This window comes from Sinohyriopsis cumingii, chromosome 15 (assembly GCF_028554795.1).
Source record: "Sinohyriopsis cumingii isolate HCF-2022 chromosome 15, ASM2855479v2, whole genome shotgun sequence".
Taxonomy (NCBI): Eukaryota; Metazoa; Mollusca; class Bivalvia; order Unionida; family Unionidae; genus Sinohyriopsis; species Sinohyriopsis cumingii.
Genome location: NC_142975.1, coordinates 30133069 through 30148828, shown reverse-complemented (window position 1 = coordinate 30148828; position 15760 = coordinate 30133069). Strand labels below are relative to the sequence as shown.

Here is a 15760-nt window from a genome sequence, read left to right as displayed (position 1 = left end):
GATACGTGAAGGCGAATACTTGACAGAAAACTCAGACATTTTGTTCTCTTTTGATTTATGATTTATCTAAAGAGTTAATATCTATACATCGGATACCAACGCCGTGATTTGGATATGTTGGGGAATGATTGGTTTACAGTAAAGTGGTTTTAGAAGACAAAGTTTACGACCAAGAGGCAATATCGTGTCGAGGTGTGGAACACAAATGGAAAGACAACACAAACTGGACACCCAAACATTATAGGTGAGTATGAAATAAACGGAGTCTCGACTTTATCTCGTTTGCCCAAGTATAAACTGACTATATGATTAACCGCCCAACACTATATATGTATGACTGGTAATTAAATTGTAAGCAAGTATTTCAATAAATGTGAAAAGATATACAAGGTCAAAAACAAGTTTCCTTTTGCACCAGTTTTAAAATTAGAGTAGGTATTTTTGTTTTTCAATATATATGTATATGTAACTTTCAAAGCAACCTAATTTGTGGAATTTTATTTTAACAGCCATAACCTTGTAATTGTCAGTCTTGGAAATGTTAACTCCAGTGATACATGTAAGCCCAAACAGGGACTGCTCTGGTATTATGATAAAGTTGTGAATTTCTTGAGTATTTGTAGATCTAGTCCAAAAAGGTCTTTAGGTTACTGCTAAATTTTCAGACTGCTACATATATAAGTAAAATCATAACTTAAGTAACTTAAGTCCTGGAAAAAGAAATTTTGAAAAATTTCACATCAATCTTAGCAAGATTAAAATGTACACAAGTTTTACCATGAAGATGATTTTTGAACGATATGTTGATGTTTTAATCAGTCTGACTGTACAGTCTGTAAACGTTTTAATGCTGTTTGTGTATTACAGGTACTGGTGTTCAGGACAAAATACATAAGCAGTTTGAAGTTAATTCCACAAAGTCCATTCCTAAAAGCACCATGTACTGGAGGAAGAGAAAACAATGGTAATTCCAGGAGTAATAGAGAGTTTTTTTACATTTTAAATAATGTCTGCAGCTGTCTCCCACAGCAATGTTTATTTGTGTGAAGATAAGCATTATTCTTTATACATTTGTTCTTACCTAGTACATTCACAGCTTAACATGGCTCATATCTTAAACACAGTTTCATTACCATATCAATAATTTAAGGAATAAACAAATTTCACTATACAATACTAAGTGGAATTTTCAGAGTTCAACAAATTCTGAGTATATGGTGAAATCATTCAGTATTTACAGACAGAATATTCAATGTGCGTGTTTGAACAGAACATTCACTCTGTATGGGTTATCCAACACACCATACACAATATATGCACAATGTACACCATATTTAACCAAATCAGCCAATTACAGAAATTCCAGGAAATATCTGATCAGTATTGATTCTTGCAGAACAAGATTAATAATTTATTGTTATGCATTGTCATACTTCAGTTTTTAATCATTTAAAATGTTAAATATAATTTTTACTTTCATTTTTCTTATAATGCCCTAAAACATTATGAAACTTGAGTTGTTTTTCTGAAAACATCACATACATTTATGAAGTGTATGTTGTATCACATGTACTTTGTATGATTGAGTATATTATTGTGTATCAATTACTTGTCATTAACATGCATTCATTGTGTATCATGTTTGCATTACCCATGTTTAAATGATGCATGCATTAACATTGGATTTGTCAAACTAAACTACTGTAACAGTGTAATATTAACTGTACATATTCAATTCCCACAACAAAACAATAATGTTTGAATGTTAAGATTTTAATATGAATTATACATGTTCACTAAAATTTGTATTTCTCATTACAGTGTTGTTGATCTAGGTGAATCCAGTTCTGTTGGTCTTGGATATTATGAAATTGGTGACTGTACGTAATACTAATCTTCAAATATAATGAGAATATCAACAGATGAACCAACTAGATATGGTGACAGTGACATGAGTTTTTCATCTGACTCAGAAGAAAGTATAGAGTTTTAATCAAGTTCAGACGATGAACAATATCATCAGGTGAATGAAGCAACTCAGTCTTACCCATCCCATGTCACAGATCCCCCACTTTATGTCATAGCCCCATAACAAGATATATATTGTAGTGAAATCACAAAGTCTGAACATGTTATTGTCCTTGGGGCTTTGCCAACAAGACATAATTTGTCAGATGCTAAATATGTGACTTTTTGGACTTAATTCAGTTGCATCTTCCTTCAGCAAACACAGGATTGACAATTGTCAAAGATTTGAAGGAAAAATGTGAATTCAGTAAGGAGTATCTCAAATAGAATTTTTATTGTGAGATCTGCAAAAAATTGTACTCCGATAAAGAAGAAATGTGTGAAACTGGGGGCTGTACAGGTGTACATAACTAATAATTATAAGCAAACATCTCTTTGGAATGAAGTTGGCTCTGACAAGAAAGAAGACTTCCTTTCATCATCAAAAATAGGATCAAGTGTCTTCGAGAACCTATTATTGTTGTTGAAATTGGAAATGCCATTTATGGTACTGTTCTCCCCAATCATCATGAAAAGGACTAAAATGGCTCTCACCATCGCACAGCAGAATTTCATACTTATACACTGTAGTGTCAAGCTCAAGTGGTGAACAGATTTGGACATATTTATGATTTTATATGCACCAGATATTTTCTGGTCAGGATTTAACTAAATTTTCAGGATATCTCTTCATACATGTATAGTTTGTGTTACACCAACATTTTTGTATAGTGATGTTCTTTTGATAATGAACATTTATTTACATATGTGGTACATACAATAAATGATGTACTACTTCAGCACTTGTAGTTTGTTTTTTTAAAGCAGGGGTCAGGTGTGTGTGTGTGTGTATGGTTTAGTTTGTTTATTTGACTTGTGTCCTCTATTTCTCAGTGTATATTTATCATAGGTTTGAAATAATAGTTCAGTTTCAAGTTCAAAAATCTGTGTTACAGCGCAGTTTAGTCATGATTGCTCTTTCTTTAGGTAATTCAAAATAATTCTTTGTACCAATCTTGAAAATTGACTAAGTTCTTTTCCAGGGTTTTCCATGCTGAAATTTATCCCAAAAATTCTAAGTCCAAACTGTCCATCCTTTTCCAGGGTTTTCCATGCTGAAATTTATCCAAAAAATTCTAAGTCTAAACTGTCCATGCTTTTCCAGGGTTTTCCATGCTGAAAAAAATTCAGAGTCCAAAATGTCCATCATTTTCCAGGGTTTTCCATGCTGAAAAAAATCAAAGTCCAAAATGTCCATCGTTTTCCAGGGTTTTCCATGCTGAAAAATTTCAAAGTCCAAAATGTCCAGCATTTTCCAGGCATGTCCAGCATTTTCCATGCACAATGTCCAGGGTTTCCATGCTAAATTCTGCAGAATATTTCATTTTTCCATCGTTTTCCAGGGTTTTCCATGTTTTTCCATCGTATTCCATCCTTTTCCAGAGTATACGATGGAAAAAGTACAGCCGGGAACACTGTATATTATTATGTCCTTACTTATTGCATATGAATGTGGATATATTCTACTGTCATTTGTGATTCAAAACAAAACAAGATTATTCTTCCTCCACAAAAATGGACATATCTCTCAAGAAACAATAAATCAATCTTTTATCGTTTTTTTTTAGTCAAATACTTATGCTGTGATTTCACTCCAATTAAAAGCGAAATTTCTGCTCATTCTTTAGCAAATATCGAAATGCCAGTCTGGGAAATTTTCATTTGACTTCATGCTATGGAACTTGATTTTTAAAAGACAATTTTAAAAAAATAATATTCATCCTGAGAAATCTTTCAATGAAAGCACAATTTCAATATGACCAGCCATCTACATATAGGACAAGATTTTCAAAAGGGACATTGTGGTGGTCATGCTGGAAGTCAGATAGTCAAAATTTTAATTTATTACCAACCAGATATCATAAAAAGTCTTTCAGCGATAATCCCATGATGATATGATGATTCAAGCAGAAGTTGTAGTGCTAACACTATTTTAAATATGGGCACTGTGGCATCTATAGTGGATGTCTGAGCAGCATGTAGGACCAACTAGACATCATAGGATGTCATATAATAAATACCCCAATTGATACAACCATTGCCACCATACTGGATGCCCAAGTGGTGCCAGTTTCATTCAGCTAGGACCAACCCCAGATTTCATACGACAACTTCTGGTGAAAATGCTATGGCAATATTACTTTTTGTTCAGATGTTACAGCCATAACAGGATTTTTAAGATGACAATTGTGGTTGCTATCATAGAAATAATACTGGCACATCATAAAAAGTCTTTAAGTGAAAACCCCATTTTGATATGACCATCCATTCAGGAATCTTTTTGTAGCAATAACATTATTTTTAGGATGGCATACCCAGGTGGTTGTACTGGATGTCCAAATGGCACCATTTAGGACCAGCTAGACCATGGGATGAATGTATGTAAAGTTTGACAGCAATCCTCTAAGCAGCAATACAAATCCTTGCTATCTGACTGACGGATAATGGATGAAAGATCATCCCAACAGCTTTCTCGATTTATGACCAGAATTGGAGCTAAAAAGGGATCCACACCTGGTCCTGTGTTATAAGTGAGTTCATAAATTATCCAGGTGCACTAAAATGAGGAAATGGTGTACATTTAAGAATATTTTGTTCAGTTAGCCAAGAAAGACCAAAAGGACTGACCTGCTGGACAGGGCAAATCATTTGCTCTGCCCAAATATTCCATGTTTAATAGGATAAACGTTTCCATTCAATGCATTTGATACAAACTTGAAGAGAATAACTTACTCCTTCTGGAAATCAAATTTATGATTCAGCATTATGGATTATTAATGCACTTCTTATCGGAAGAATTTATTTTCTTTGTCTGCAGTTCAGGATCCCATCTGCACCAGTGCACCCTGGATGTAATAACAGTGCCAACACTCCATTATGATTTGGACTACAGTTACAGTGGAAGCTAATAATCAGTTTCCTACATGTCATTCTTAAATGAATTAAAAAAAGCATTATATTATCAAGTTTACATAATAAAATCTGGGGGCCCCAAGTGGCTGAGTGGTCTAATGCCATTTTTCAGCACAAGATAGGCTATACATGGCGGCCAGTATAAATGGTGGAGGAAGAACGAGGGAAAACCCCGGAAAGAACCACCGACCCATGAGAAGCTACTGGCAAGCTTTCTCACATACCTACATTTTCTGAACCCGAGACTCAAACCCACCCAGACAGAGGTGAGATAGCAATGATCCATAACAGTGAGCACTTTAGACCACTCAGGGCCCCAACCTCCTTGTTAGTATCTTCATACGTTTCATATATATCTGGCAATGTCTCTTTGCTTATAACAGTTATCTTCGGTTTCTACTGTATATAGCACCATTCTGGGTTTGCAAATCATACAACCTTGGAGTGCTACTTTTTCTGATGACTACAGCTGATTCCCAAAGATCTTGTCCTCTGATTCTTACTTTGTCTCCAGAAGTCAGATCTGGAAGTTCTTTCATTTTTTTGTCATACTCTTTCTTTTGCTTACATTTCTTTTCACCCAGCTTCCTCTTTAGGTTTCTTGGGGACATAGCTGGATGCTGGTAGTAGGCCAAGTGGAATGAACACTTTGACCAATCAATATTTGTGCCATAGCTCCTATATCATCAACTGGTGTAATCTGATATTCCAATATAGTTTAATATGGGCCTTTTCTATTTCTGGAATAGATGGTATTACATGTACCAGGCAGCCTATACTGGAATAGTGACTGTAAATATTCAGGAACACTACTACTGGAAATCCTTTACATTAATTTGGCTTTTCTCAACTTGATTCAGTCTTTAATAGGTAATATTTTTAACTTTCCAGCTAAATTTTCCTTGCTTTCCTTTTGGATTGATAATAGCCCAAATGCTCTATTTTGAAGATATGCTAGACTTGCTCGATTTTTATCATTTGAATTATGCCATACTATAATACAGTAGTCTAAATAGGGTTGTATGTAACTGTTAAAAAATTGTTTTCTGTGCCTTCAAGGGAGAAAATGTTTTATCCTACTGAGACACCATAAACTTGAATTGACTTTTTTACTGACATGTTTGATAAGTTCAGCTAGTCCATGATAGGTTATTATCTACCAGAACACCAAGTAGTCTATCATGACAGACCATTTGCAATTTTTATACTTCCATGTCAGATATAGTTCATCACTATCCAGATTTGTTTTTTTTTGCCATGTTAAGTAATATTTAAGTTTTACCAGTATTTACCACCATGCCACTGCATGTGCACCAGTTGTCCAGTTTGTTTAGGGCATCCTGTAAAGAAATTTCCAGTTCATGTTTTGTGTTTTGGATGTCTGACATTGCTGTGTCATCTGCATAGAGATGTGTACATGATATTGAGTCTCATAGTAAAAGTGGTAGGCCATTAATAAATAAAATAAATAGTAATGGACCTAGAATTGAACCTTGTGGTACTCTATTTCTAATTGTTCCAGGTTCAGACAGAAAATTATTTATATAAAAACATCATGTTATCTCAATTAAGTATGTAGTAAACCATCTAACTGTGGTTTCATCACATTGGTAAACTTTCAGTTTCTTCAAAAGAATTTCATGATCCACCATGTCAAAAGCTTTCCTGAAATGTACAAATACAGATTCTATTATTCAACCTTGATCAAGTGCTTTAAGCCATTTATCAGTTAGTGAGACCGTGACAGTCTCACATGAATGTCTCTGTCCAAAGCCTGATTGGTCAGCGTGTAACACCAAGTGTCTGTATATACTTTGTTTCTGCATCTGTCAAAGATCTTCAAGTTGATGCAAATGCTGCAAGTCTACCTGGCTTCATTAACACTGCTCCAAGTCCTGATTTTGATGCATCACAACTAGCAACTTGACAACTGTTGAAGACTTAATGGTCCTTCAACACAATGACAAGTAAATATATGCAGCTGAAGACAGTACATGATACCATAAATACATGCTTATAAGACGAGTCCAAGTGCAAACTGCACAGACCCAGATTTGCCATCGCATAATCATATATGGTTTATTCTTCTAACTTTGCGGCAAAAAAATTTGAAAAAAAATCTGAAAATAACTTGGAAGTTCTCACAGAATGTAAACCATTCTCTTTTTTGGTCTGCATTTTTGGGTGTTTGTTGATCCTAATGTAATTGCTTATTTTCATGTATATACCCATTAGCTAGATGTAACTATAACTTGAATAAAGATTGCACCATCCATCAATTGAAATCTAGTAATATCAGCAGACACCAGTACAAAACACTCGAACATACACTGTTCTAAAATTCTCCAAACTAACAAAGACACATCAAAATACCCATTTTACTGGGTCTGATATTGTTCAACTGGGTTGTTGATATATGTCAACTTGTGAAAGCAAATTCACATGAACCTGTAAAGAGCAAAGAAAAGCATGGAATACATATTTGCTACATTGTCTATTAATATCAGTGTCATTTATCTTCTTCCCAAGACTATATTTATGTGACCACTATCTTGGTCTTGATTCATTTAAATAACCAGCATCCTCTCCCAAGCATCTTCTCCTGTCCCTTGAGGCTAGACCTTATTTATAGCTCAGATACTGCAAAGTCCCATCCTCAATAATATACACAGACATCACTCTCATTAACTCATCAGAGACCTTGATGATTAAAGTTTATATACCAAATCTGATCAAAATCAAGTCTCTAGAGTGTTCACTAACAAGTGTTGATGGATGGTAGACACGACTGGAACAACAACTTTTCTGAATACTACTATCTTCCAAGACATTTGTTCACTGTTATACATCACATTTCATCTCAGAGATAATTATTTAACTTTGTGAAATCTTGAATGCAACTAATACGAAAACATTCTGCTTGGTGAAAATGCATACCTGCATCGATTCTGGCTGATACAAGTGCCTTTCTCATACTTTGTTATATCAAATTCATCTATTCTGTCTCCACCACATCCCTGTTCACAGTAAAAAGGCGCCACTGCATACTCCTCCAATACTGCTGGACGTGGTGGTTCAGTACTGGGTGGAATGGGAACAGGTTCCTCATTTAGAGTACACAATATTCCTGTTGAAGAGTTATATCTGTAATTTTTTTTTTAAGAAAAGAGAAGAAGAAAAAAAGGATTACAAGCAAGAACTACACCCCTACAGTATCAGCACCATGACACAAAAACAGTAAAATCAAAGTAAACAAATGCTACAGAAAAGACAGTGATTTTTCTAAGATTAAACAAAACTATCTTTTAGTAAGAGCAGCCATATTTGATGGCAAATGAGCATCATTTTGTATATAATTTAAAGAATTTTATGTTCATTCCAATGCAAACTGTTATCAACCCTCATGTCAAGGATTTTGTCATTAGCAGATGTATTTCAGTCATCGTAAGATTCTTACTCTTTTTAGATTTAGCTCTCTTTTGTTGGGTAGTAATCCTTAACACCTGTGTCTTATGTGTTTACTTTCATGGCATTTTCCTTACACCTGGAACATAATTTAAGTAAGTCTATCTACAAGGACATATCTTGGTTTGAATTTTTTAAGTGTTTGAAATCTGATGTTGTGTAGGTAGATAGATGAAATACAGCCGCCTATCTTTAGGGGCCAGTAATTTATGAAAAGAGGAAACCGAACAGAATTTCTTACTTCATCTAACCAGAATTTATAATGGGTTCCTTGATTCTGGAAGCTATACTGACAAAATATTCATTAAATGTGTTTGCTATTGAATCATCCTCAGAAATAAAATCTGACCTTTCAGATTAAGTAACTGGATTTTGGAGCTGAAAGGAATAACCAAGTATTCAAATTAGATTATATTTTTGAAAATATTCAAATCGGAAATTGGTATTAAAATATTCATTTGTGTCACCTAATGAGTTTGGGTGAATTTGTACAAGAAACAAACAAGGCAAAATATAAACAATGCAAGATTGAATTAGTTTCCATGGAAATGACTACAATCCAGATAATTTACCTGAAATTCATACTCCGACTCAAAAGGTAACCTAACATTGATGTAAAATTTTTGGAACAGTCACATTACATCACCATTTCTATTAATTGTCATTACTGAAAACATAACATGTAATATGGCATGATGATAAAGAACATGGTCACATCTAAGTCAACAAAACATTGCATATCAATCAAGCAAAGCTTACAAAAATTGCAAACTGTTTTCAGAAATTTGTTCTGAATGAAGCAGTCGAGTCAATACTGAAAAGCATTACCATCCCCAAGCATCTTACCTCAAAGTGTTAGTGCAAATATCTTTCCCATACTTTGTCTTTTGTTCAAGTTTTTAGCTCTCTACACAACTACAGAATTACCAATATACTTAAAATCTCATTTCATTTGGATGACACACTGGTTATATGATGGGTCAGTATGCAAGTCTAAAGTGGTGGCCTGTTCATGTTTTAATTACCAACAAAATGTTGTCATTTTTCCTTATGTTTAGGTTTTCCTTGTGTTTAGGTTTACCCACAGCTATTGTTTAGCTTTTTTTGTGCCCCCCCCCCAAACCCCACTGTCTATTTGATGAACATACAGCCTCTCTTTGAGTCAAGAATTGTCAGTATAATGCAATTACTTGTGCAACTTGCTTTGTCCTTGGTATGTTATGTGCCAAAACAAGTACAGCTAGCTCATCTTTTCCAAGGACATTGATGTGATCAGACATGTGCCAAACACCAGAGAAAATTTGCCTGTTGCAGTGTTTCTTAACTGCAATTGTGACCTGGCCTCTACAGTAATTATATATAATGGTGCTAAGTTATCCTTTCATATATTTTCCAAATATTTATGTGGTAACCTTTTCCCTCCTGTTTCAGTTCCTTCAGGGACTTGGGATTACTTCAAATACACCTGCAGGGGTCCAATACACTTTCAAGATTATTTTATACTTGCAAGATACCAGTTTGTCATTTATGCAAGGAGTAATGACATCGTGTTCACTAGACATTGAGTGTTCTTCAGTTTAGATTGGTACCACATGAACCAAGTTGTATATGGTATTTTTACTAGCTATTTAACTCAATGCATTAGATGTTATTCACATTGCTATTGTATCTATGTATACTTCCTTTTTTCAATAAGAATTGCAAAAAAACACAGAGAACTCTCTTTCTTGTGCGAAAAAGACTTGTAAATTTATGCTACTGTTTACTATGTCTATAGAGAGTGTGTGCGTGTGATTTGGATTTTTAACGTAGCTTTTTAAAAAAAATCAGTCATTTCACTATGATGTCTGTAGCGTGGCAGTTTATAGTGATGACTAGCACTGGGGCATCATGCCACAGTCATGTATAGCATGATGTCTCACCCAGTCACATTATCCTGACACCAGGCCAACCAGTCCTAACAGTAACCTCTTAATGCTGAGCGCCAAGCAAGGCAGCTGTTAGTACCATTTTTGTAAGTCTTTGGTATGACTCAGCTGGGGATCCAACCCACTACCTCCCGCATCTGAGGTGGATGCTCTAACAACTAGGCCACTGGAATGGTCATCTATACAGATCACACGTTAGTACTCCATACAAACAAGATGAGTTACACATGACATCATAAATATATCAATTTATTTACTATATTAAGGAAAAATGTCAACATAGTCTGCAGACACTCATCCAAGACTGTATTCAATGTTCCAAATGTACAACAAAAAATCGTTTCACATTTTGTAAATCATGGTATGTAGAAAGCTGGAACCTTGCATACTCCATCCACATTTGTCAGAGAAGAAGAAACTTAATTCTCCTTCTTCATCAGAATTTTCTCGCTTCTCTGTTACTGGAAATAAGAGGTTTGCTGACCTGAATACACCTCACAGCATCTCGCTACCTGCCTTTTCTAAGGAGATACAGTGATAGCAGATAGCAGCATGTCAATGCAGACGAGATGCATCACTCATCCTATAGCATGTTGCCACCTCCCATTGTGGAGCTGATGTGCCACTCACCTCTTAGTGTGTTACTGCCTCCCATTGTGGAGGATATACATCACTCATCTTGTGGCATTTTGCTGCAGCCTCCCATTGAGGAGATACACAACCTATACCATAGTGTGTTGCTGCCTCCCTTTGTGGAGGAGATGCATCGCTCCTCTCTTATAGACCTGCCAACCTTGTCAAGTCCATCTCAGTAAGGTAATTGATTTGTTTCCATAAGATTGGCCAGTTTTCAGTAAGGTGTAATAATATATCATAAACTGCTATTGTAAAGCTAGAAAAATGTAATTAAATTAACAAAATAAATTAGGTTCAAATGAAAAGTTTTTAAACTATGTGTGGACTTTATTTACCACTAGTACAGCTGCACACACTTTAGTTCCAAGCCCTATGCAGCTCAATGGCTTGTTGCCATATCCCAACTTGACGTAAATCTTGGAAATTCTTTTTCCATTTCATGGGGGACACAAGTGGCTGAGTGGTCTTAAGGGCTCACCATTACAGATCACTGCCATCTCACCTCCGGCTACGTGGCTTTTAGTCGTGTACTCAGCCAATGTGGGTATGTGAGAAAGCTTGCCAGTAGCCTCTAATGGGTCAGTGGTTCTTTCCCGGGTTTTCCTGGGTTCTTCCTCCACCATGTCTTGCCATCACCTCATAACTGGGTGGAAACTATTTGGAAGGCTAGAGGTGTCACTTCTTCCAGGACTGATGGACGTTTTCGTCTTTCTCCAGTGTCCTCAATGATACTATCTCCATTGTGATAGACTCAAATGAGTTCAACATCGAGGAAGCACAAAGTGGCACCTGCTTTTATGCCCGCTCCTTCATCTCTGTTAGATGTGGAACAAGAAGTATGGTCTTTTGATAAGGCAATAATTGAAGTCTATTGTCTCTTATCCTTCATTTGTGCCCAAAACCCACAGCACAGTCCAAAAAGAGCCTTTCCTGAGTCTGGAAAGGATCTCGGGAGTTCAACGTCATCCAGACATCTACCTACTTCCTCATTCTTCTACAACTGAGGATATTGCTGAGAAGTGTTCAACAGGAAAAAATATTAATTGACTACATTGAGGATGGGCCATTCCCTCCTCGGGACTGTGACCTTTGGCCTCTTATGCCAACTACAGGGTACATTCCTTAAAGTAGCCCATGAAACCTACCAAACTTGATGCCGGTGCAGTCAAGGAGTGTATTTCAAGTGGAGACACCTTTCCATTAAAGACATTGACGCTATGGAACAGAAAGCCTGACTGCTTGTCACCATAGCTGCACATGCTGATCTCTTCTCAGCTGCTTGTTTTAGTATGCTGAGAGAAGCATCCTTGAACCAGCTGACCTTCAACACATGGTGGAAACTATGGCCAAGACATCTTGGCATGCACTTTCTGATTCTTTAGCTTGGTTGGCAGAACTTCTTACATTCACCATGATGTTGCTTTTGACTCCTCAAAGGTACTTCTTGATCACAGTAAAGACATCCTTAGGGCTGCTCCACTTGAAGCCAAAAGTCTTTCTTACTGTGGTATCGCAAGATTTGTTGGATCATATGCATAGATCCTACATATATACCCCTACCCACTGTCCAGGAAGCATGTCATTGCGAAGCACCATCAAGGACTTGAACTCTCCTGTCACGCAACCCTTTTCAGGCATTCAAGTCAGTCCTTGCCTTGGCCTCATTTGCAACTTTCTGTTCCACTTGTGCTTCGTTCATGTCAAACTCATTAGTGTTTACGAGAATGGAGATAGCAACATCAAGGACACTCAGAGCAGGAGAGTGTGTGGACATCACCAAGTTACTAGGAGGTCAACAGATTATAGGAACACTCTGCTCTAAGTCCCGTACTCCAACATGACAAGCAGGGGCTGAAGGAGTGGCATGAGCTGGAGAGAGACAAGAGCATCTGTCAGTCCGGAAAGAAGTGACGCCTCTAGCCTTCCATATGGTTTTCACCTGGTGATGAAGTGATGAAGTGATAGTGTGACATGAGCTGCATTATCGCCTCTGTTATGAGTGCAAGATCCAAAAGCCAATAGGAGCATACATGACCAAGGCCCCTGAGGGCCCCACATCTCATAGGGATTCAGTGGGATAATAGGAAAGGGGGGAATACTGACCAAATTCCCTAGCCTAGTCTGAGCTTGCTGGTTGGACTCTCAATGCTCATAATGAGGTGGTGGAGAGGGAGGAACTCGGTCTGAACCCACATCCATACCATAAGGCCATAGTGTGATGATTAGAAGACAGAGGATTGTCAACTGATGCATCACTCAGGAAGGAATGGTTCTGATTTCTCCCAGTGGGAGGGTGCAACACTCTGACACAGTGGTGGTGGTGCATCTCCTCCTTGATGGGAGGCAGTGACATGCTATGAGAAGAGTGGTGCATCTCTTCCTCCAATGGAGGAAGTGACATGCTATGGTATAGGTGCTGCCTCTCCTCCTCAATGGGCGACAGCGACACACAAAGAGTGGTGCATATCATGGACACTGAAAGGCAGCAACACACTAAGAAATGAGTAGCACATCTTCTCCACAATGAGAAGCAGCAACATGCTAATGAATGAGTGGTGCATCTCTTCCCCCATGGAAGACAGCAAGATGCTGCTACAATGTCGCTGGATCTCCTTAACAATGGCAAGCAGTGATGTGCTGGGAGGGATATTCAAGTCAGAGGATCTCTTATTTTCAGAAAAGCCAGACAATTTTTATGCAGAACAAGAATGAAGTTTCTTCTTTATCTGATAAGTGCAGCTGGAGTTTGCAAGATTCCAGCTTTCTGCAGAATATGATTTTCAAAATATGAAATGATTTTTTTCTTGTAAATTTGGAACATTTAATACATTCTGGATGAGTGTCCCAAGAAGACTTTTTGTGGTCATACTTTCACACCGATTGTGTTGACGTTATTCCTTTACATAGTAAACACAATTTAAATATCTATAATGTCTCATATAGCTCATCTTGTTTGTATATACTGCATACAGACTGCACCACTGTTTTCTCTGTGGACATAGTCTTACTTTCCGTGTAAGAAAGTTAATTCATGATTCATACAACTTTTACAGAATAAAGGATATATACATGCATGCAATAGCAATGTGAAAAAATTCAACATGTTGAATCAGATATCTTGTATAGATAAGGTATATAATGTGCTTCCTGCAGTATCATTAAGACTGAAGAACACGTAGCATCTAGTCATACAATGACTTACTGATACCTAGATATAAAATGATTTTGATAGTAAGTGTATCTGACCCCTGTGGATGTACATGAAGTAATCCCAAGTCCTGAAGGAAATGAAACAGAAGAGAAAAGGCTACCTTGTCAAGATTTTGAAAAAATGGATGTATAATGTAACACCATTAGAGATAAATTATTGTAGAGGCCAGGCTGCAATTGCAGATAATAAACATTGCTACATGCAACTTTTCTCTGGTGAATTTGCCACACGTCTGATCACATCAACATCCTTGACAAAGATGAACTATCTGTGCTTGTTTTGCACATAACATACCAAGGGAAAGGTGAGTTGCTAGAGGAATTGTGTTATACTGACAATTCTTCGCTCTGAGAGAATGTATTCACATCAAATGTATTGTGCATTTTTTGGGGCACACAATAAAGCTAAGCAATAGCAATGCAGCTATTAATCTGTAATCCCATAGTGTGATAACAAGATTTTCCAACTGGCTGTCATGGTTGCAACATTAGAGGTCTAATCAGCACCATTTTCATACAGGACAAACTTGAGTTATGATAATAAGTCTTCTAGTGAAAACCCCATGTCCATAGGACCATCTGTTCAGGGAAAGTGGTAATAACAAGCTTTTCCATGAATATCTCTGATTGGCACCATTTACGGCAAACTACATCTCATACGAAGTCGTTTAGTGAAATCCTGATACAAACATCCATTCAGTAATGTGGCAATAACATTTTCAAGACAGTCACTATATTGGACATCAGACCGACTCCTTTATCCTTTTGTACTAACATGATTACAAGAAGTTTTACTGAAATCCATGTTTTGCTACAACCGTCTATTTAGAATTAGCAATAAAATCAATTTCAAGATAGCCACCATGTTGCCTATGCTGGCGATCAGGCTGGTACCACTTCAATTTAAAACCACCTAGACATAAAATTCAGTTAGTAAAAAACAAGTCCATAATGAGTAGTGATCATATTTTAAGATCTCTGTCTGAGGGGTATTATTTTCATTCAGGACCAATTAAATATGGGATGAATTTGGGATGAATGTTTTGTAAAGTTTGAAGGCAATCCAACAAATAATTTAATAGTGATTGCCAATTTGTGAGATGGATGGATTACAGATGACAGTCAAATGACGACTGTCCAAGACATGAGCTTTTATGTACTTGAATTCATACTTTAATCTTCGAGCCTAAGTCAAGTTTTCACTTTCAAATCCAAAGCGTCATTATCCAAGGGAAATCTTTTAACTGGATGACACAAAATCTCAAGTTCAAACAAAAGTTTTAAGCATTATGATTTTTAGACCAAATCAATGACCAGAAGAGTTTTGAAGAAAAAAAAACGAACCCTTGTGCTAATCTGATGAATAAAGACTGAATCAAAATCATGTGTTTAAAACTTCTTATTAAATGTATCTTATTTTCTTTCTCAGCCAACTTTGCATACAGTTTTATGCATCTTAATTTTACCAAACTGCCCCCTAAACTAGTCCTGTCACTAGGAACCAATTTTACAAAAAAAATTCATTAGACAAGAATGCAGAC

The 15760-nt window shown here is 36.6% G+C and overlaps 1 protein-coding gene and 1 long non-coding RNA gene across 2 annotated transcripts in view; one reads left to right on the top strand and one right to left on the bottom strand.

Moving 5' to 3' along the window:
• LOC149781478 (uncharacterized) overlaps nucleotides 1-15760 on the bottom strand; it is a 430415-nt gene that overhangs the window by 195403 nt on the left and 219252 nt on the right. Inside the window, exon 26 of the mRNA XM_089934971.1 lies at nucleotides 7918-8124. Within this exon, the coding sequence (XP_089791097.1) occupies nucleotides 7918-8124 (207 nt within the window). The remainder of the gene's footprint in view (nucleotides 1-7917; nucleotides 8125-15760) is intronic.
• Nucleotides 107-2807, top strand: LOC149781479 (uncharacterized). Its single transcript, XR_016414727.1, has 3 exons — nucleotides 107-244; nucleotides 868-964; nucleotides 1822-2807. It is a non-coding gene; the product is annotated as an uncharacterized LOC149781479 (long non-coding RNA).